The sequence below is a fragment of the Urocitellus parryii genome, chromosome 1 (assembly GCF_045843805.1).
Source record: "Urocitellus parryii isolate mUroPar1 chromosome 1, mUroPar1.hap1, whole genome shotgun sequence".
NCBI classification, from domain to species: Eukaryota; Metazoa; Chordata; class Mammalia; order Rodentia; family Sciuridae; genus Urocitellus; species Urocitellus parryii.
In genome coordinates this window covers 136,807,177-136,830,467 of record NC_135531.1, presented here as the reverse complement: position 1 = coordinate 136,830,467, position 23,291 = coordinate 136,807,177, and the positions used below count along the sequence as shown (strand labels likewise).

Here is a 23,291-nt window from a genome sequence, read left to right as displayed (position 1 = left end):
GCTCTCCTGAAAGCTTTGTCATTCTTAACTTCCTTCCCAAAGGACTGTAGAAGAAAAGGGTAAACCAGAAGAGTTTATAAATTGTTAATGCCTCTACCCCAATCCAACCCCTTCACTAATAATGAGGAAAAAAAACTGAAAATAATTATGATGGTAACATATATCTGAATATATCCTTTGAAGAACCATGAGAGGAAGAATCATTCATAGGCTTCATTTAAATCTTCAGGCCAAAATTATATTAAAAACAAACAAACAAGGGTTTAAAATACAATATCCTTCATTTCTACAGATCTGTAAGTTCAAAGCAAAATCTAAGCCACAAAACAAATTAAAATAAAAGCACTGATCTACATGCTTTGGTATGGTGTGATTCATTGCATTCCAAAAGTCAGGATGTGGACCTGAATCTGTTGGCTTGTTTATCACAGTCCCCAGTGTGGTACCTTCTGGGTTATATGGTTAAAAAATAACTTTTAAAAATAATTTAACTCCTTTTCTCAATGAATACTTAGAAAGAATTTCCCATAAGTGATACAATTTCTCAGAAATTTGAGGGACAAAAGATAAATTTAGGTGTGTGCATTTAAAAACCTGTAACTTCCTTTCCACCTCAGAATTACAAATATTTAAAGAAAAAAATGGCAAATATGTTAAAAGCAAAACAACACAGGTATGAAGACATGGATGCTTGACATATGAACATGAATATTTTTAGGCCTTTAGGATTCTAATTGTTTTTGTTAATAGTTAAAAATAGTTTTTACAGGGCCTGGTGGCACACAGGTAATCCCAGCTACTTGGGAGGCTGAGGCAGAAGGATCACAAGTTCAAGCTCAAAGTCGGCTTCAGCAACTCAGTGAGACCCTGACTGGGGATGTAGCTCAGTGGTAAAGCACCACTGGTTTTAAACCAAACAAAACAAAACAAATAAAAATAGTTTCAAAACCTATAAAGTGGTGAAAAAATAAAAAGATTGAATATGTAGAAATATAAAAATGCATGCCTCTTGATGAATTAATACCATGCCTGAATTATATTAGTAAAAACCATCTGGTAATGTTTTTCAAAGTGATGCTTTTGTAGCAAAAAAACACTACTGTGCTGCTCTTGTAACATTTTCATGAAGATGACCATGCATATATAATCAGTATAGCTAGAATCAATTTCAAAAGTCTGATATTTACCATGTTAGTCTAGCCAGAATCACTTTGATAAATCATTATATTTCTTCAAATAATACTTTAAGCTAACTTTGAATATGTTCCAACTCTCCTAACCAATCATTTTAAAATGAGGCATTACTAATAGTCACTTTTACATGTACTTTTTAAATTAATTAATTTATTTTTACCCTGTTCTTTATGATACAAACAAGGTTTAGCCTCCAGGGGGCTGGCCTGTGGACTCCTGGGTTAGGGTTAAGGTGCTTTAGTCTGGGGGAAGGTGGATACCAGGGGCAAGAGCCTGGTATCCAGGAGCACAGAGGTGATCTCCCCTCGTCACCATTACTGTTAAGTAGGAACTTTGATTCTTCTAACTACAAATATTTTAAAAGACTTTTTTAAAGGGTATGGGAGTAAGGCTGGGAAGTAAAGCACTTGCTTAGCATTGGTAAGGCCCTGGGTTTGATCCCTAACAACGTACACACATAGCCTCTTATAAACAAAGCCAGTTAATTAAAAAAACAACAACCACCACCCCATAACAACACAGTTTCTAATATTACATGATAAAATTTCAGCACAAAATTTCAGGTAGGTAAATTTTAATAATGCCAGAATAAAGAGTATTTAATTAAGACAAACAGAACTAGTAACATTTTCCAGTTGCACTTTGTCATGTGTTCTAACCAAAACTGTGATGGTGAACTGGCAAGGAAAGTCTGAGGGGAAGAACTTCAGGGAAGTATTAACTGAATTCATTTCATATTATTAAATGAGTACCCACCAGCATAGCTCACAGGCACTTTATTCTTGGCTTTAAAAGAAAAGAGTGGAAAATGTTTGTGAAATCATTTATAATTGTATTTCTAAAATGTGACTTTAAGAATTTAGGAAAAAAGAAAGTTTTATTTTGTTTTTGGTATCTGGGCTTGAAACCCATAGTGCTGAGCTACATCCTCAGTACTTTTTTTTTTTTTTTTTTTTCATTTTGATACAGGTTTTGCTAAGTTGTTTAGGGACTCACTAAGGTTGCTAAGGCTAGCCTTGAACCTGTGATCCTCCTGCCTTGGTCTCCCAAGTGTTTTTGTTTTTTTTAAGTTGAAGTTGAAAGAATTTTTGAATACAAAAAAACGGATACTTACCTTGCAAAAAATATTAAATTAAAAAATGCTATTTAATTAACAAAGTTCTTTATAAGATAAATAACTACTAAGTGGAGTGCAAATCAATCACACCAACCTGCTTGATCTTGCAATAAGAGGTGGTAAGCAAATCGTAGACAGGAAGCATATGCACAGAGATGAGGAAGAAAAAAAGGAAAACATTATTTCCTTTGTAAAACAAAAAAAAAATGTATAATAGCATTTACAGTATAAGTAGAGAAATAAATCAAATCATTATCAAAACGGAAATAAGAGCCCATGTAAAAAGAAAGCATATTGAATATAATGAGAGATACAATTTAAGCAAGGAGAAGATTACTTTACTCTTAAGATTACAACTCAAAGAGCTCACACTGACTCCCAAATTCCTGCAAATGTAACAATTCAGCATCATGTGGTTATGTTAAATGGTAGACAAAGAATTGGGAACCTGTTAAGACCTGGGAAATTCTAAAAGAACAAAGCAGAAAATTAAGCCAATTTTTAAAATTAATAAGTTGAAAGTAACAAAATTCACATTGTCCATTTCCAAAATTTCCCAATTCAATGTGTCTCCTAGTACAAAGATCCATTACAGGTGTGCCCCATTTTAAGAAAATTCAACTCAAAACCCTGAATCAACAAGAGATAAAAGTTTATAATTTTCACTATTTGACAAAAAAATTTTATGAAGATTTTTTAAAGACAGCAAGTTCACAATACACTGTTTTCCAAATTGATTTATAAGCAATGTTTTCAGAGGAAAAAATTTACTACATAAAATGGAGTACACCTGTATAGTAACAAACTTACATTCAACCTATTAGTAGATTATAGAAGTAAATGACAACTGATGATTCAAGCAAGGGACACCTAAAAAAAAAGGCCACTCAGGTTTTATAAAGGGAGGGTACATACATAACAAGTTACACACAGCAACCACATGCTTGGGACAATTATCTCTCCACTTCACCAACCTACCCATGTTACAACAACAACATATTTTATGTGCTAAGTATGCAAATAGCAATGAAAACTTCTTGAATTGAACAAAGTACAACTCATTTCACACTGTAAGTTCATGTAACTATTCTTTAAGAACAAAGATAAGTTTTGCATTAGAAAAAATGCAATGTTTCCTACTCAGATATTTCTCATATTTCAGTTTATAAAACAAAATTAACCTTTATATGGTCTCTAAAGCAACATCATGTATTTTTTTCAAATTATCCTCTGAAGTGAATCATTTGGTAAATTGCTTAAGAATCGTCAATAGACAGATTTTTGCTATTCTTGGATTCTTCCTCTAAAAAGCTAAATGCATAAGAACAATAAGCAATTATTTTGTTATTAGTTTGGGAAAGGTAAGAATATAGATAATGCTTTAAAAAGACAGTAAGCTGCAAGCTGGTACAAGAAGGTATCATCTCTCTTCTGAGAATAAAATATGAATAGATAAAATTAAATAATACTTTTCAACTTAATTAAAGTTTAAGAAAAAGTCTTTAAGTCTGAAATAAGTCTAGACAGATCCTGAGTAAACTTCATGTGGTTCTTAATTATTTAATCACATCTTAGAAAAATTCTTAAAACCTATCAGGTAATTAGAAATGGAGATAAAGTCCATTTGAAATAAAATACCACTCAATTTATTTTTACTTGCTTGAAACACTCCATTTTTCTTTATTTGGGAGTCTTTAATCTTAAGCTACTGCTAAGAATAGGACACCAAAGTGTAAAATTTTTATAACTGTATGACATGTTATAATGGGTACTGGTATACTGCCAAATGTAATTGGTACTAGAAATTCAGGATTTGTTGTTACATGTCCCTTATACTGACCAAGATTAAACATTTATAATGAAACATAAAAAAACAACCATAAGAATTTTTCTTTTATACAGCTTACTAGCTCTCTTTACATTATCTCAACTGCAAAAGCATGAATCTCTCTTCCATTGTCTCAAACATAAGCTAAAGCATATGTTTTAACAATTATGGTTAACTGGAAGCAATGAAGGGGCATGGGGGATCATCAACATGCTTTGTTCTACTGAGAAGTCCAACATGTATTCTTCAAATAATGACAGGGAGCGGTGCAGCATTGCTCAAATGAAGCCCATGGGTTATGGAGAAGCCAAAGCTCTGTTAGAGAATTTAAGAGCTACCACTCACTAGTCAAGAACTTATCCAGAGGTTTCTCTATGACAGAACATGTGGAGTCTGAACTACTGCTGCTGCTACTGCCTGGAAGACAAAGAAATGAGCCCAACGCCAACCAAAGAAAGAAAAAACAGGAATATGAACACACATATAGAGAAAAATTCAGTTCCAGAGAAAGAATTTTAAAGGACAAACAAGCTTTGTATTAAAGAATCAAAACTTAGTTTCCCTTAAAACCAGTTTTGGTAGTAGTCTATCCAATGTTCTCTACTTCCCAAAGCCATATGGGGGGATTAGAAACTGTATTTAAGATTCACTGTGTGCAAATTTTACTACTCATTTAAAACACTGCATGTTGAAATGACAAGAATAAAAAATATGTTATTTGGTGACATTTAAGTCTATTTAAATTATTTAGGTTGTAAGTTAAAGGAAGTTCTAAAACTTAAAGTCAAATTCAACTAACGTTATAGGTCTGTCACCAATTTCCCTCTCTCCCCTCATGGCATCAAACTATCAAATATAAATATTTATGTTTAAGGTATGACAGCAAAATTGAAAAGGCTCACTAAAAAAATTTAAATTTCTAAGCCTGGAAGGCATATTATCATTAAATATTTTAATATATTAAATAGTGGCATTTTTCTACATAAAGTTTTATTCTTAATAAATCTATTATATGCTTTATAGCTTTCTAAACAACAGTTCATTTTGTTAAAAAAAAAAAAACTAGATATGAACAAAAACTACATTTCTCTAAGTCAGGGTTTGGCAAACATTTTCTGCAAAAGGACAAATAATATGTGTTTATAGGCCATAAGCCATGTGAAAGCAGCCACAGAACATATGTAAACAAATGAACATAGTTGTTTTAATAACATTTTATTTACAAAACAGATATGGGCTAGACTTGGCCAGCAGGTTGTATTTTACCAACTCTTGCTCTAAATCATGCTTTTCCTCTCTTCTGAATTTATACAATCTTACAGTTTTTAAATTTGGGACTTCTGATCAAACAGTGATGGGTTTATTTTCAGCAACATCATTTAAATAAGACAAGCAAAATATGCACCAGCTGGAAAACAATGATCCACAATAATGGAAGAGAGTTCTGAAATAAATATTTAGGATAAATAGGCTTGAAATGCAGGCCATTATAATATGTCCATCTCTTTTGCATGTTATCTATAATCTTAGCATGACAAAGTCTTAATTCACACATGATAACATATGCCCCACATTGGGGTGAGAATGAGCACATATTATAAAGAAAAGTAATTAAATTTTAAAATACAATACTTAAACAAATTTATTATTTAAAAATCTAATGAATTCTAAAGATTAACCTTACTTGAGGAAAAACTCCACATTTTCCTAATTTATTAAAATATGTAGGTTCCTAACAGATCCAAGTCCTCACGTAAAATCAAAACTCTACCTAAAATTTCAAAATGTTATATCCACTCTCATAGTTTTATAATTCTAAAAAAAAAATCCAAACTATTCTGAGTAAGCTAAGAACAGATTAGTGGAGAAAAAAACAATGCAAAGTTAACTAGGTATATGGCATACATCCTCTATTCTAATTGTTACCATAACTATAAAAGCAAAATAGAAGGCATGCACTCTATTGTCTTAAAAATGTGAAAGCATTATTAGGTAGCAATCCTAATTATTTCTACCAATTAGAATACTTAACAGAACTTACCCCTTCTCTTTTTCCTTTTCTCTCCATCTTCTCCAACCTCACCCTCTTCATCCTCTTCCTCCTCTGACCCACTGATATCAGAGCCTGATATTTCTTCTCCTTGGATAGAAATTTAATGCAATGATTTTAGTCTGTACAAGTCATTTGTTATTTCAGAAATACTTATACCAATTTTCTTCATTAAGCTTTTTTTTTACTCAAATATACTTCTTATACTTTTTGCAGTACTGGGATTGAACCTGGGCAGGGGTGCTCTATCACCGAGTTACACCCCAGTCCTCTTAATTTTTAATTTTAAGATAGGGTCTCAATAAGTTGCCCAAGCTGGCCTCAAGTTTGTGATCTTCCTGCCTTAGCCTCTTGAATAGCTAGAATTACAGGAGTGTATCACTGTGCCTGGCTCAAAATATAAATTTAAATGTTTCAGTGCTCCTAAATAGTATATCAGTTGTGCTAATCTCAGAAATAGCTAAGATGTACACAGAGACTTTATTTTTCCAAAGTTCCTAAAAAAGTTAAAATCTGACCCATTTAAAAATTCAAATAATTATTTTAAATAGAGTTCTAAACATATACAAAAGATTATGTGTTAGAATTATTAGTTCAGTCTTTTAAAATGTGATCTCTTTGGGGGAGTATCTTCTCCTTGTTTCCTGCTTAAGATTTCAAATAATTCAATCTGTATATTTTTTGAACCACAAAACTGTCAGTTAATAAATACAGTGATCCCATATCTAGGATTATATCACAAAAAATTTTCAAAGACAGCTTTATCTGTACAAAGATAATGTTAACTACATATTCTCTTAAAGACAAAAAGTCAATAAAATGGAACCATTAAATAGTAATACAGAGAAGCACTAAATTAACTTCAAATTAGTTATTTAAAAACATCATTGTCCATACATGAAGTTTTTAAGAAAGCAAAGGTAATTGGGGGAAAAAAGTAAAATACATACAAATTGCAACTAGATTATATACTTATAAATAAAGGCTGGAAAGAGAATAGTGTCTTAGGTAAAGAAATCATTTAAAATATTTTATTCTTTGAGACTAGAAACAATGATGCCTTATCAGCAATGACCATACATAGTGTCCCATTCTATATACCATTCTTCAATAAAAGAAACCAGGGAGAAATGTATTTTAAGATTATGGTAGGGAAGATACAAAATGAGCCTAAAACATTATCTCGAAGGACCAGAAAAACAAGCAGGTGCCTAAAAATAACTTGATGAGAACACCCTGAAAGAATATAGGAACTACCCCACTAGAGCTCCTAATAGCCAAAACTGTGACAATATGAGCAACATAATAAATGATAAAATACTGGATTGTAACACACAGGCTAAATAAAATAAAAATTTGAATAAATAAATGGAGATTCTTCTTCCTAGTAATAGAATTCCAAACACTAAATAAAATGAATGATGAGAATAGAAAAATCATCATTGAACAAATGCAACAGAATTATAGTCACAGGCAAGAACTACTGATACATGCTAAAATCAGGAATAAGGTACTTATTTTCTCCTACTATCTCTTAGTAGGAGAAACAGGATATTTGCAGAATCTCAAAGTATCTCCCCACAAGATACATATTAATTGCAAATGAAAAAAATAGTAGGTTTATAGTGGAGGAGGCTTCAGAGTAACTATGAGAGAACTGCAGACTAGTCCAAATTAAAGGACAATCTAAACATTCAGGACCAGCACTCTTCAGGAAAGTCAAGATTCTTCATTTTCTTTTTCTTTTGCAGTGCTGAGAATCAAACCCAGGGCCTTGAACATGCTGGACACATGCTCTACCACTGAGCCATATTCCTACTACTGAAGTGTCAAGATTTTGAAAAACAAAAGGTACTAAGGCAATTGGAGAAGATTTAAAAGACAGAAAAAAAATATAGACTAATAAAATTATTGTGTGTGATCCTGGATTGAGTCATAGACTAAAATAAGAAAAAAAAAGAGGCATTGGAAAGATAACTGGCAAAATTTGAAACAGCATATAGATTAGTTGGTGAGATTGTACTGATGTAAATTTCCTGGTTTCAATAATGGTACTGTGACAGATGTTAACATTAGGTAGCTGGATAAGGGTAATGAAGGGTATCATAGAAACTCTGTACTACATAAATTTTCTGTAAGTCTAAAATAATTTTAAAATAAAAAGTTTAAAAATTACTTTAATGCTTTTGCCTACGTTTTATTGTTTATATGATCAACTCTATTAACTAAGTTATAAAAACAAAAGTTCGGAGCAAATAAAATAAAATGTGCTGAAAATAGTAACACCATATGATCCAGCAATTCTACTGTTGTTTTATACCCAAAACATTTAAAACAAGGACTGTCTGCATCCATGAACACAAAGTAAGTCACAGAGGCCAAAAGATGAAAGCAATCCAAATATCCACCAATAGATAAATTGATAAACAAAGTGCAGTGTGTGTGTGTGTGTGTGTGTGTGTGTGTACACATACATACATACACACACATTGGAATACTTTTCAGCCTTAAAAAGAAAATAAATTGTGACATGCTACAAACATGGATGAATCTTGAGGTATTATGCTAAGTGAATAAACTTACATAAAAATTAAACTTAGATTAAAAAAATCATTATTTAACAAGTAGACATAGGAAATCTACAAAATACTGTATGATTTTACATATCTAAGGTACCTAGAATGGTCAAATTCATAGAAAGTAGTACAGTGGTACCCAGGGACTTGGGGGAGAAAGGAATGGAGAATTAGTATTTAATGGGTACAGAATTTCTGTATATGGGATGATAAAAAAGTTCTGGAGATGAAGAGTAATAATAGTTTGCACAACAATATGAATGTATTTAATGCCACTAAACTGGTTAAAATGATACATTTTATGTTTCATATATTTTTGCCTTCTAATAATGTTAAGACAGCAAAATAAAGGTATGCACTGAAAATCAACATAACCAAGAAATTTAAACTCTTTAAAGCATAGTGGCTATAAATACCACCTAGTGGTCACATTTAAAACACCAAATTTCATTAGTTCACTCATTGCTTTTTCTCAATTATCTTATGCTAGTTGATTGAATTAGCACCTTCTCCAAACATATGTGATGGGGTTAGCATCTCTAAATTTCACCTGTGATGGAACTAGTTTCCTTCCCCAAAGGCTGCACAAGTGCAGTTTCTAAGCCCTCTATTTACGTGATACACAGAGGAGTTCCTTGCCAATAAGAAGGACCTATCTGTCCCTAACAATGAAGGTGCAGGGAGTGACTAGGTACTTAATGATGACTGAGATGAATAAGATCTTTAAATTTCTCAACCATTTTGCATTATCATGTTAGAAAATAATTTCCAGCCAGGTGCAGTGACACATACCTGTAACTCTAGCATCTGAGGCTGAGGCAGGAGGATCACAAGTTCAAGGCTAGCCTTAGCAACTCAGTGAGACCCTAAGCAACTCAGTGAGATCCTGTCTCAAAATAAAAAATAAAAAAGGCTGGGACTACAGATCAGTGGTAAAGCACCCCTGGGTTCAATCCCGTGATTTAAAAAAAAAGAAAGAAAGAAAAAAAAAATTTCCCCTCTCACATTCAAATTTGAGTATGAAAGCATATTTTAAGGCTATGCAAAAACAACTACTATCTTTTTGACAGCAAAAACAACTACTATCTTTCCTTAACAACAGTGAGAGGACTGGGGCTGTAGCTCGATGGTAGAGCACTTGCCTAGCATGTGTGAGGCCCTGGGTTCGATCCTCAGCACCACATAAAAATAAATAAATAGAATAAAGGTATTGTGAAAAAAAATCTTAAAAAAATAATAATAGTGATACCAATCACAAAGCCAGAACTTTCACAATACACACACAGTAGAATGTGCTTCTATACATAGATAAAAATTTATTATTTAATAAGTAAACATAAGAAATTTACAAAAGGTCATGGGAATAAAGATGACAGCTTTAATTTAAAAAAATACAAATGTTATATAATTTATACTTAATTGAAAATGCTAGGTATCAATTGTTTTTCAGAAATATTCTTTTAAATATTAATGTTAGAAGCTTAAAAAAGTTTAATAGGTGATTTCTGTTAGAATGCTTCTCCGTTAACCAACATACTTTTAGCCAAAATTAAGATTTATATTTTTCAAAGAATTTACCTTCTTCCAGCTTTTTCTTCAGTTCTTCTATTTCTTTCTGAAACTGGCGAAGCAGAGCATCCTTTGGATCTTCATTAATTCTAGCTTTATTTTTAATATTCTTAGCACGGTTGGCGTACCGTAATGTACTAATAGTTTCATCATAATTATAATCTGATGGCCCAATATTCGCACACTGTTGAATTAGAAATGCAAATCATTTTACACTACCATTAATTAATAGTACAACTACAAATATATCAGAATAGATGTCTGAAGTACATAGGCACTTTGACCTTCTTAAAAAAGAAAGTGTCAATTATATGGGTTTCCAAGTGATACTACTTCAAACTAATACACATGATATATTACAAAAAGGATAATCAAAAATCAAAGAAGTAAAATAGTTAGTTTTTTAAAAATGAATATATCCTTTTTTATGTATTTATTTTTTTATGGTGCTGAGGTTGAACCCAGTGTCTCACATGTGAGAAGTAAGTGCTCTACCACTGAGCTATAGCCCCAGTCCATAATAGTCAATTTTAAAAATGTTTTTTATATTACTTATGGACAAGTTAGAATCTTATATTTGCTGGATGTTAATGATACCACAAATGAAGTCTTACCATCATGGTTTTTGAGTTTCCTCCTAAAGAATCCTGAAGAAGACGAGTCAATTTAGAGTTACGATAAGGCACATGAGTGCTTTTTCCATCAACCAAGGCAGAAATTACATTACCAAGGGTGGAAAGTGAAAGATTGATTTTTGTAGCTTCCTTCAGGCGCTGTCCAGTAGCTCCAGTTTTTGCTTGTCTTTCTGAGCCCTAGTAATATACAGAGACAAAACTCAAGCTAAAATTATAATAATAATACAGAATATTCTTTTTAAGGATTTTTTTAAAACGCAATTTAACAGTAATATACCTTATATAACACCCGAGATTCACTTCAAAATAATTAAGGAAAGGAAAAAGTGAGCAAGAACAGATGAAACAAGACTGGCCACGAGTTGATAACTGTTAAAGTTGGGTGACAGGAACATAAGGAATAATTATGCTAGTCTACTTTCACATACATTTGAAATACTCCATAATAAGTAGTAAGTTAAACAAGTCACAATTTTAAAATCTCATGTAAATCACACCTTTCCACATTAATTCTTATTTATGAGATAAATGTAAGTCATAGTAAGAGTTATTCCTTAAGTAGGATCCTGTTACTTACAGCAAGATCTACAAGATGAAGCTTCCCCATCCTGACATGCATATTACCATCGACACCTTTTTCACTGCACTCTATAGTAATTGTAAAGATGGCATGCGAACGGGAACTGTGTTCATTCATATTAGTTGCACCAACAGAACCTTTAATAAAGGAAGGAAATCCTTAAAAACTGTAACAGAGATTATGTACAGTAATAATTAAATACCCAGAATAGTTCAAAATACTTAATGTCATTATAATAAAAGCCAGAGAACATGGCTAGACCATAAAAGTAAAGGTGTGCATTTAGCCATTATATGAAGTTTCCCTTACATTTTTTTTTTTTTTTTTTGGTGGTGGTGGGGATTGAACCCAGGGCCTTGTGCATTCAAGGCAAGCACTCTACCAACTGAGCTATAGCCCATTCCTCTCTTACAATTTTTGTTGAAATAAATAATTTACAAAGCCAGACAGGGTGGTGTGGTGCCTATATAATCTCAAGTACTTGGGAGGTTAAGAGAGGAGGATCCCTGATACCAGTAGTTTAAGACCAGCCTAGGCAATATAGTGAGAACCCCCTTCCTCCCACTCTTAAAAAAAAATTACACATAAAGAAGAAAAGTGTTAAATAACTGGAACAATTATTGCTGATTCAGCTCTCTCTAAAGATAATTATGTTCTAGCAAACTAAACCATGGAAATTCTTGCAAATATGTTTTAGGAATATATAGTGTAACATTGTTTGCAACAACGAAAGACCAGAAACAACAAATAGGATAATGGCTAATCAATTATAGAATAGTCGTACTTTGGACAACTAAGCAGTCATTAAAAAAAAAAATAGGCAGAACTGTATCCAACGATGTGAAAGATGCCCACAGCATTTAAATTAGGGTTTGGATCGTATCCAGGATTGAATCCAGGGGCACTTAACATTAAGCCACATCCCCAGTCCTTTCATTTTTTCCATTTTTTTAAAAAAAAATTATTATTTATTTTTATTTTGAGACAGGGTCTCACTAAGTTGCTTAGGGCCTCACTAAATTGCTGATGCTGAGTTGAAACTTGTCTTGCCTCAGCCTCCCAAACTGCTGGGATTACAGGTATGCACCACCATGCCCAGCTAGCATCTGACTTTTTAAAAGTCAAGTAAGAGAGGAATATATAGTTTGATCCCATTTATATGAAGCAAAACCAAAAGCATCCGCTTAAAATATACAAAATATTCATGTACTTGTACATTTTTACATGAATATATTGCATAAACATGCTTTTTTTTACAATAGTCACGTGCTAATTTTTTTCTTAAATTCCAAAGTATTTTAAAGCATTAATTTCTATCTTCCTACTATTTATGCAGAACTTCTCTGTGCAAACATTGATTTTAGAAATGAGACATTAAAAGAGTATATTAGCGTGTGGCTATATTAGAAGTCATATAACTGGAATGTAAACTGCATTGATAAAGTCCAATGAAAGAAAGTAAATGAAAAATCAGTGAAAGAACAAAGAAATAATTTATATGAAGAATAGATAGAATTAATCAAAGAAAACACAGGGATCTGCGATTCTATGTTTTTCTATTTTCTTTTAAATTAAAATATGAATTTTCTCAAAAAATACAACCATTAAATTTGATACCACTTTTCAAAAATCATCTAATCAGTCAGTAGCAATATACAACCTTCTACAGTGTGTTAGGTTTCACTTTATCTTGTTTTTCCCTCACTTAACATTATCTCTTATGTATATAGTATTTTTGTACCATAATTATAAAAAAATAGTGATTTATTGATGGTTAGATTGTTTACATCTAAAAATATTTTTCTAGACTATATATCAAGAGTTAGAAATACTAGATCAAAATGAACATTTTTTTTAAATGTCAACAGATATTGTTAATATTGTCCTTCAAAAATGCCATATCAATTTCCACTCCCACCCCAGTGCCCATTTCTTCAAAGCATAAAATAATCTGGAGCGAGGAGAAGTGACACATGCCTATAATCCCAGTGGCTCCGGAGGCCGAGGACGGCAAGTTCCAAGCCAGCCTCAGCAACTTATCGAAGACCTAAGTAACTTAACAAGACTCTGTCTCAAAATAATAAGGATTGAGAATGTTGTTTAGTGGTTAGGTGTCACTGAGTTCAATCTCCTGCTACCTGCCCCCTGCCAAAAGCATATCTCTTATTATTGTTTTAATCTGCATTATCCTAATTACTTATGAAGTAATTTCATGTGATCGTTGCTCTGTATGATTTTTCTGTGAATAACACATTATCTTTTGCTCATCTTTCTGTTGAGATTTTGTCATTTTCTTATTGATAATTTTTCTGTTTATGTATAAAAATTGAATAATGTTTAATATCTTTGTGTTTGCTAGGTCTATAGTCAAGACACAAAAACTTAATATTTTCACTTTCTATGTTCTTGTCATTTATTTCTAACTTCTAATTGCTTTTGGTAACATCACTAGTACTAGGCTTTGGGCACCTATATTTTAAATATTGCTGAAGTTTCTTATTCTTTAGATTAAAAACATAAAACAACTACTAAGATAAATGTAATTTTGATAAGATTTTGTTTTGCTTTCCTTTTCAACAAAACGGAAGCAGTATAGTGCCTGGTTAATACTAATAGCCTACATTCAAATACTCATTCTGCCACTTAGGAACTATACTACCATAGAAAAGTTACTTAAACTAAGCCTCAGTTGGTCATTCAAAAAGTAGGACTTTAGTATCTCCACAGACTACAGTGAGGATTAAGAGATCATCTTCATGAAGCACTGAGCACAAGTGCTTCCCACTTATTAAGTGCTCAAAAAATGCTCTCAATATTTAGTGTAACTAATAAAAAACAATTATATGAGAGTTTCAAAGATTAGCACAATTAAAAAGAAAAATTTTGGTCAGCATGGAAAACAATCTGATATCTTTCATTCATTTATATTCTCTACAGAGTAATCATCAAAGGGAAAGAATTTTCAAGAAACCTTAAAGTTCAGTCTCTATAGAGCAAAGAATCACACTGTTTTTGTCTCTCAACCAATCTGTTCAACACGTAGACATTTAATCACAATTATGCACTATACTTACGATTTTTATGGCCTAGTGTCATAATTCTATCCATATCATCAGCATTATTTACCACATAAGCTGATAAATCTTTGATATAAACTCCCACATCAGGCCTTTCTTTAACCTAAAAAAAAAAAGTAAGACTTTACTTACATTTATCATAATAATTCTTCCACAATTTGTTATTTATCATTTGACTTTCAAAAAAAAAAAAAACTATGGTAGAGGACATGTACACTTCTAATCTGGCAAACTAAAATCTTTGTAAAATACAAAAATACTTGGATGCAATGGCAATGTCAAATTGCTATGGAAGTTTTTAAGCACTTTCTGTGTTCACATTACTGCCAACTGGAAACATTCTTCAAGTTCACATCTGTTCGTGAACTATTGGTCTTCATGAACTTTAAGGTCTTTTCCAATCACATATTAATTCAAAATTCAATTAATAACTGATTAGCTATGAAAGATGAAGAAATAAAATACAACCTCGAATTTGTTAAAGTTAAAAACTGAGAATTTGTTAAGGTTTTAAAAATATGCTTAATATGCATAAGGCCTTGGGTTCTATTCCCAGCACCAAAAAAAAATTTTTTTTTAATGTCAGGAGCTGTCCATGGGTTGCATGTGAGTCACCACGCATAGAAGCCTCATGGTAGAGACATCTGGTGTCTGGGAATGACCAGTGGACATTCTTCTGGTCAATTACCCAGGGACAATGTGAATCTCTATCTGGCTCTGCAATGACCCACCACAGCACCTGAGATGAGTGTGACCTGCGAAGACGTCAATCAACCTGCTGACTGCAAGATATCACCAAGCAAGACTCCGCCCTTGAAACTTTATCCCTGCTTTTGATGTACCCCCTAAAATAAACCACCAGAGCCATTTTTATCATGTCTAGTTCCAGAACCCATGAGCACTAGATCTATCAGGGGCTTTACTTTCTGTAAATATATTTCTGAGTATTTGTGCTTTGTTATTCACTAATTATTTGAGATTGATTATAAATCTTAGGGTGGCTAGGATTATCCTGGGCAGGAAGAAGAACCCCTTAATGAGATGTTGGCCGTTATTCCCCTGATAATTTATCATAAAAAATTTAATTTCTATAACAATACAGTTATAGTGGGGGTGTTTATGGTTTACTTGAAACACAATTAGTATTTATAGGCAAGGAGCAAGGATACTAAACATTCTGAAATGGGTGGGAGGGCTCACCCAAAGAACAACTGTCCCATATAAATTTCAAAGTCCTAGTAGATATTTACATGGATTAAAAAACTATTCATAATTATCTGAGACTAAGATATAAAGACAAAGGTCTTTTCCATAATAGTAATAATAATAATATAAAAATACAGAAAAACTGAAGAAAGAATTGTACTTAATTTTTCTCAGAACTCTACCAAAAGCTAATCACTGTTTTAAAAGACCATGTCATTGACAATGACACCAATCAAGTGTTCCGGTTACTATTACAACATACCTGTATGTTATAATATTCTATATCTGTAGTTCTTGCAGTCATGGTGATTCTCCATGCCTCTAACTATTTCATTACATCCTCAACTGTGGTCCCCCATCCAAGCATTTCCACATTGAAGTACTAGCATTTTATTTTTAAATTACTGTTATTCTCCTTTTTATTACAGTAGGGCAGTATACTAACTTTTTAAAAATTATGTCTGTTGGTAGATTTTATCACCTGTGAATTTCATTTCAGGATAGTCAAAAGGGCATTACAAAATGTTATTTAAAAAAGAGCACAAGGTCTAACAGGGTTTAGAATCACTGGCAAGAATGTTCCTGAGAATAAATCTGATCTATAATTCAAAGTACAAAAACAGAAGTGTTCCTTCTAAATAATTTTTTCCCAAAAGTTTGAAAAATAAAACAACAAAGTTTTCAGAGGCAAAAACACTAAAAGATAAGAAAACTAAAGATGACAACTAGCAACAACAAAAAAATTGTTTCTACAATTTGCTATGTACATGTTATCATTACAGAATAGCCTTCATTATTCAACAAATAATTATTTTTTAATATTTTTAGTTGTAGATGAACACAATACCTTTATTTTACTTATTTATTTTTATGTGGTGCTGAGACTCAAACCTAATGCCTCACACATGCTAGGCAAGCTGAGCTACAACCCCAGCCCAACAAATAATTCTTAATGCTCCAATATGCTGTACCAAAACTCTATTTATATAAGCTTAAAATGAAAAATGCTAACAAATATTATTACGTGTCAGACACTGACTTAAACACTTTAATTTGTTAATGTTGGCATCAATCCTATGAAGTAGATCCTATTATTATTTCCATTTTCATGTGACAGAACTAAGACTCACAGAGGTTAAGTAATTTGATCAAGATCAAAGCTAGAATTCAAGCTAAGAGAGCAGGACCCCAGAAACCATCCTCTTAATCCTAAGTGATATTACAATTCACTTGCTACATGACCTTGAGCAATGGATGAAACCCCTGTAAATTTCAGTTACCACATCAGGAAAAGTAAACTGTTGGGAAGATTAAATGAAATGAAATATCACTACTACCAACTGCCATTGACTACATCAAATGTCTACACAATTGGAAAGGCTCAGTAATGATGGCTGCTGCTATGCTGCATATATTCTTCACCATCCTACAATGGCAGCTATTGTAATTCTACCCCATTCTACTGTTATTCTGCATATGTTATTCACCTCTATTTTACTGAAAATGCAAGTTCAACACAAAATTTTAATATTAATATTTAAAGGCTATTCTTTCCTTGTTATTTGTCTCATATTTTACAGGGTTAAAAATTTGACAGTACTTAACAAACTGACATCATTTACTACTTGACTCACAAATCTTGCTTCAGTAACTCCCCATCTCCTTTGTCTAAATTTAATAAGAAACAAATGTACAAGGTTATTTAAAACCTTAAAAGTATTTTTTATACAAAAAGGTTCTTAATTTAGTAAATATTCTATTGCTTTGGAAAGTATTCCAATTTCAGTTACCCTTACCTCTAATCTCTGTGTCTGATCCTTGCCCAAAAGGTCACGAACTTCTTCATTATATATTTCCAAATATGACACTCGAACCAAAAATCTATAAATAAAATATTTTAAGCACATAAAAAGCAGTGATATGTTTATGGGACCCGTTTTAAAATGAGTTCATAACTGCAAAACTTTCTTGTGTTTGTATTTCTTATTAATAGAAAATAAAAGAATTCCCTTTTACCTTGTATCACCCTCTGCCTTTGCAATATGACCAAATATGTGAGCAAATGAATTGGGAATGATTCCTCTAAGTTCAGGAACAGCTCGAACACCTTCCATGGTAAAAGTTTTGCCTGTTCCAGTTTGTCCATATGCAAAAATAGTTCCTGAAAATGATCAAGATAATCAGCCACTTTTTACAGCCTGATGTGACAGAACAATAACTCTTAAAATTAATTCCTTTGATATTGTGATGTAATTTCTTCCCTGAATTCAAAATTTGCTCTAGTACAGATTCCATCTTTATTATCAACATGTACAATATGAACTCCGTACCACATAAATAAAACACTGCTAAAGCACTAGTCAATAAGATATTACTAATTAATAAAAAAATCTTAAACCCCAAATGCAAGAATCTTATTCTTAATTATAAGAAATTTCTTTTAATATGTATTATTTATTGTAGACATTAAATTGTAGAAGGCAGCAGAAGAACACAGGATCTGGAGCAAAAAGACTTCAATGTGAATCCATATCTGCCCATTTTTAGCTACTTGACCTTGGACAATTTATCTACCCAGAGATTGTCTCCCTGATGGTAAAACAGGGTTAAGAATATTCTATATTGATAGTTAAGAATAAAATGAAACAATTTAATTCAAATAACCAGGCTGGGGTTGTAGCTCAGTGGTAGAGCACTTGCCTAGCATGTGTGAGGCACTGGGTTCGATTCTCAGCACCACATATAAAACAAATAAATCAATTAAAGTCCATCAATAACTAATAAAAATATTTTAAAAAACACAAATAACCAACCCTGTGCCTGGTAGAGAGTACCAGTAAATGGTGGAGGTTTTTCCCCTTATTAATCTTAAATAAATTCATTTTTTAAAAATTGTTTTAAAGTAACATTTATAAGAAATACGGGGTGTTAACTAAAAAGTGACAATGCAATTCTTACAGATTAACTAGAGACACAACTTAAAACCTTCCAAATACCTAAACTTTTTCATCCCACAAATATTTATAACACACCTGAGTGTGGCATTGTGCTAGGCACCAGGGCCAGAGTCACAAACAAGACTAATAAAATCCTTAATCTTAAACTGCTTATAATCTTAGGGAAAAGATACTGGCAAAACAATTTTTAGCCTGATGAGTACTGAGAAAACTGTTCCAGATGAGAGTAGGATATAAACCAAACCAGGGAATGGATAGGAGTAGCGGTCAGAAAAGGCTTTCCAGAAGAGGTACGATTTAAGATAAGATCTGAAACACAAATGAGATGGGAATAGAGTAGAAGAGGCAAAAGGGAAGAAAGAGAATGGAGGTTTTCAGACACTGAAATGAGATCAGAAAGCAAGAAACATGTAAAATGTAAGGTAGATACATAGAGAGCAAGAGAAACTAAACTAGTAATGTTCTAATCACACAGGGTCATGAAAACTGTATTAAAGTTTTTAGGCCTTATCCTGAAGCAGAGTGAAGCCATAGAATGATTTTTCTATGGTTATATTGTGGACAGTTGGAATAAAGCAACGGTAGACATAGAGAAACCAGTTAGAGAGCTGGAGTCAGGAGATGATATGGCATGAGAAGATAGACTAGGATGTACAGCATAAATGAAAAAAAGTTCCTTAACTATGAATACTCTATTTAGTTAACCTCAAAGGACACCATCATTTTCAGACATTTTAAAAAATAAATCAATCACACCAGAAATAATTTTTTACACATTGGAATATAAAGTCTCAGTTTTTTCAAACTGGCTATTTCAAATTCTGCCATTAGGAATGTAACTTATTACATTCAAAGGATCTGAAAATATTGTAACCCTTATAGAGACACAATGAATTACTAAATAATAAGCTCTATCATGATATAGCTACTATTTACTGATCATTTCCTATGTACTAGGCCATGCACTTTACATGCAATGATATTTCTTTTTTTTACCCCAATCCTAAGGGATAGACACTATTGTATTCACATAATTTATTTAGGGAAATAGAGGCTTAAGTTTAGTAATTTGGTCAATGTCATAAATGCAGAGACAAGGTGTGAACATAGTCCATCTGGCTACAGAGCCCATATTTTTTCAACAGTATGCAATGGCCAAAATTTTTTTAACTCAAAATTAGTTCCTATTTCAATTTCTGTGATTGCATTAAATACTTAAAATTTACTAATTAAAAAAAACTATTAATCTATACTTTTTACACCTGAGAAAAGAAGATCATGGATTTCCTATAATAAGAGAATCTCATCTCAATTTTAGAGAGTCAGAATTTCTGGTTTTAAAATGTCAAACTTAAACAATTCTAATGGCATATAGTTTCCTTCAACATGAATCTCTTAAAACTTTACTTGTTAATATCGAAAACTATGCTCAGGAGGCTGAGGTAGGAGGATCACAAGCTCAAAGTCAGCCTAGGCAACATTAGTAAGACCTTGTCTCAAAGAAAGAAAAGAGGAAAAGCCAAGTATGGTGGCACATGTATCAATAAACCCAGGAGGCTGAAGCAGGATTGTGAGTTCAGGGCAGCCTAGGCAACTTAGCAAAACCCTATTTCAAAATAAAAAATGAAAAGGGTAGATGATTGGTAGAACACTCCTAGGTTCAATCTGTAGCACCGCAAAAAACAAAACAAAAAAACTAAAACTGGATTGAGGTTTTTACTCAGTCTTCTCATTACCGTCACATATTAAAAATGGTAAAAGATCCACATAAAAACATGAACATTAATGTTCGTGGCAGCTTTATTCATAATTGCTAAAACTTGAAAGAAACCAACATATCTTCAGTAGGCATAAGGATATAATACCATCCAGACAATGAATTATTATTTATCACTAAAAAAATGAGTTATTATCAAACCATAAAAGAGAGTATGGAAACTTAAAAGCATATTACTAAGTAAAAGAAATGACTATATACTATATGATTACAATTTTATCTCATTCTGAAAAATACAAAAGAGGCAGTAAAACAATCAGTGGCTGCCAAGGTTAAAAGGGAGGGTGGGATGAACAGAATTTTTAGGGTGATGAAACTACTATGCAAAAAACAAGGGTAGGTAGATATTAGCATTAATTTATCTAAACCATAGAATATACAACAGGGAACCCTAATATGAGCTATGGAGTTTGGATATAATGATGTTTTGACACAGGCTCATCATTTTAACACATATGCCAACCTGGAAGGGGATAATCGATTAAGAAGGAGACTGTGAATGTATGGGGATGAGAGTTATATGGAAACTCTCTACTTTTTGCTGGGAATTTGCTATGAAATTAAAAACACTTAAAATAAAATTTATTAATTTCTTTAAATTGTTTTATTTATTTATTTTGTTTTATTTATTTATTTTGGGACTCATTATGTTGTCCAAGCTGGTCTCAAATTCCTAGGCTCAAGTAATCCTCACATCCCACCCTCCACAGTGGCTGTGATTACAGAGTCATGCCACTGTCCCTGGACAAAATTATTTTAAAATGGTAAAAAGATTATATACTTGTCATTGAGAATCCAAGAAGTTATAGCTAAATCATATTTCAATAATGGAGAGTACACTGCATTACATATTATTTTGGTCCTTTTTTATGTTTTCTCTTGTTAATGACAATTTTCAGTCAGACATTGAAAAGTAGGTATAAACTCTTGATAGTCGAATACTATTCTCTCTATATATTTATTTTTAAAACACATAATTCTGTTATTTCAAAATTAAACTAGTGATATTTCAGTTTCCAACCAAGATAAACAAGGACTAAATTAACCTACCTTCTTGGCTAAAACTAAAAGTATATAAAAGTACACAAAATCAGTTTAATTTTTTATACAATACCTTTATTCTTATTTTTATTATTTTTTTATGTGGTGCTGAGGATCGAACCCAGTGCCTCTCACATGCTAAGCAAGCATTCTATCACTGAGCTACAAACACAGCCCCCAAACCACAGTTTTAAAAACAATGAACATTCATAAACAAAGGACTGTGATTTCTAAAAAATGAGACACAAATGAGGTGGGTCTCTTGATTTCCCATCTTACTGCCTTAAGAGAAAATCCAAGCCATGGAGCAGGAGGGAGAACTCAGAGACCAGAAGATACCCTGAGCTAAGAAGAAGGTGCTGAGAAGCTACAAAGCAAGTCCAAAGAGGCAAGAGTTTGGAGGACACAGTACCAGAGAAGAGAGAACTGAATAGAGTGAGCTCTGTACATCTGCCCAGGGTCCTCCGCAAGTACTCTGCTGAAACTGATAGGCTTATATGAGGAAACTATCTAAATAGGGGGGATGGGAGAATCAGCTAGACAGATTGTAAAAAAGAATACTCAGCATTCACACAGGCCAGGAATAGTATCTATTTCCACAGGCAGACTGGAAAAGCCCATGACAGGACACTAGGTACAAGTATGCAAAAGGGTCTTTGCCTCAATGAGGAACAGTTAACCTCAGATTAAACACTGCTCTGATACTTACTAACAAGTGTTAAAAGAGTGATCTGAATGAATCAAATTGTTTTCAAGTCACTCAAAACTCATAAATATTTATAGGAATAAAAAAAATCCAAGACCCAAGGTAAATTCAGAATGTCTTGAATCCAACCAGAAATTGCCAACTTTGCAAAAAAGCAAAACTATATTAGCCATAATGAAGAAATGAATCCATCAATTAAAACTAACACATGGGGTTGGGGTTGTAGCTCAGAGGTAGAGTGTTTGCCTCGAACTTGTGAAACATTGGGTTCTATCCTCAGCACACATAAAAATAAAATAAACAAAATAAAGGTATTGTTTCCATCTACAACTAAAAGAGATTTTTTTAAAAAAACTAATGCATAAATGATACAGATGTGAGAATTAGCAGACAAGTACATTCAAATAGTTATAAAAATTGTATTTCATAGGTTAATAGGCCAAGTAGAAACATGGATGGAAAACATAAAGTCCAAATGAAACTTCTAGAGATGAAACCTACAATGTGTGAAATGAAAAATACAATAAACAGTATTAATAGCAGATTAGGTACTATAGAAGAAAAGACTGGTAAACTAGGAAACACACTAACAGAAACAACCCAGAGAGAAAACAGGGAAAAAAAAGAGAGAGAGAATATTAGTGAGCTGTGCTATAATTTCTAACAGCCTACTTTTTAAAAATATTTTTTTAGTTGTCAATGGACCTTCCTTTATTTATTTATTTATTTATGGTGCTGAAAATCAAATCCAGTGCCTTGCACATGCTAGGCAAGCACTCTACCACTGAGCCACAACCCCAACCCCAAACAGCCTAATTTTTAGCCTTCCTACATGTCTTTGGAATTCCCCCAAAAGGCTGGAGGCAAGGAAAGAAAAAATGTCAAGAAATAATGGTTGAAATTTGTCCAAATTTGATGAAAACTACAAACTACAAATTCAAAATGCTATTTAACAAACCACACACACAAGAACACAAA

General features: G+C 32.5%; 1 protein-coding gene across 2 annotated transcripts in view; it reads right to left on the bottom strand.

Moving 5' to 3' along the window:
- The window catches only part of Kif3a (kinesin family member 3A), a 44,303-nt gene that overhangs the window by 10,522 nt on the left and 10,490 nt on the right, over positions 1-23,291 (bottom strand). The window contains exons 3-10 of one of the 2 annotated variants that reach the window (XM_077801794.1): positions 17,849-17,993; positions 17,629-17,713; positions 14,624-14,729; positions 11,547-11,686; positions 10,949-11,146; positions 10,344-10,518; positions 6,181-6,279; positions 4,485-4,556 (exon numbers count right to left, since the gene is read on the bottom strand). In XM_077801794.1, the coding sequence (XP_077657920.1) occupies positions 4,485-4,556; positions 6,181-6,279; positions 10,344-10,518; positions 10,949-11,146; positions 11,547-11,686; positions 14,624-14,729; positions 17,629-17,713; positions 17,849-17,993 (1,020 nt within the window). The remainder of the gene's footprint in view (positions 1-4,484; positions 4,557-6,180; positions 6,280-10,343; positions 10,519-10,948; positions 11,147-11,546; positions 11,687-14,623; positions 14,730-17,628; positions 17,714-17,848; positions 17,994-23,291) is intronic. The other variant, XM_077801800.1, reaches the window with a different exon arrangement.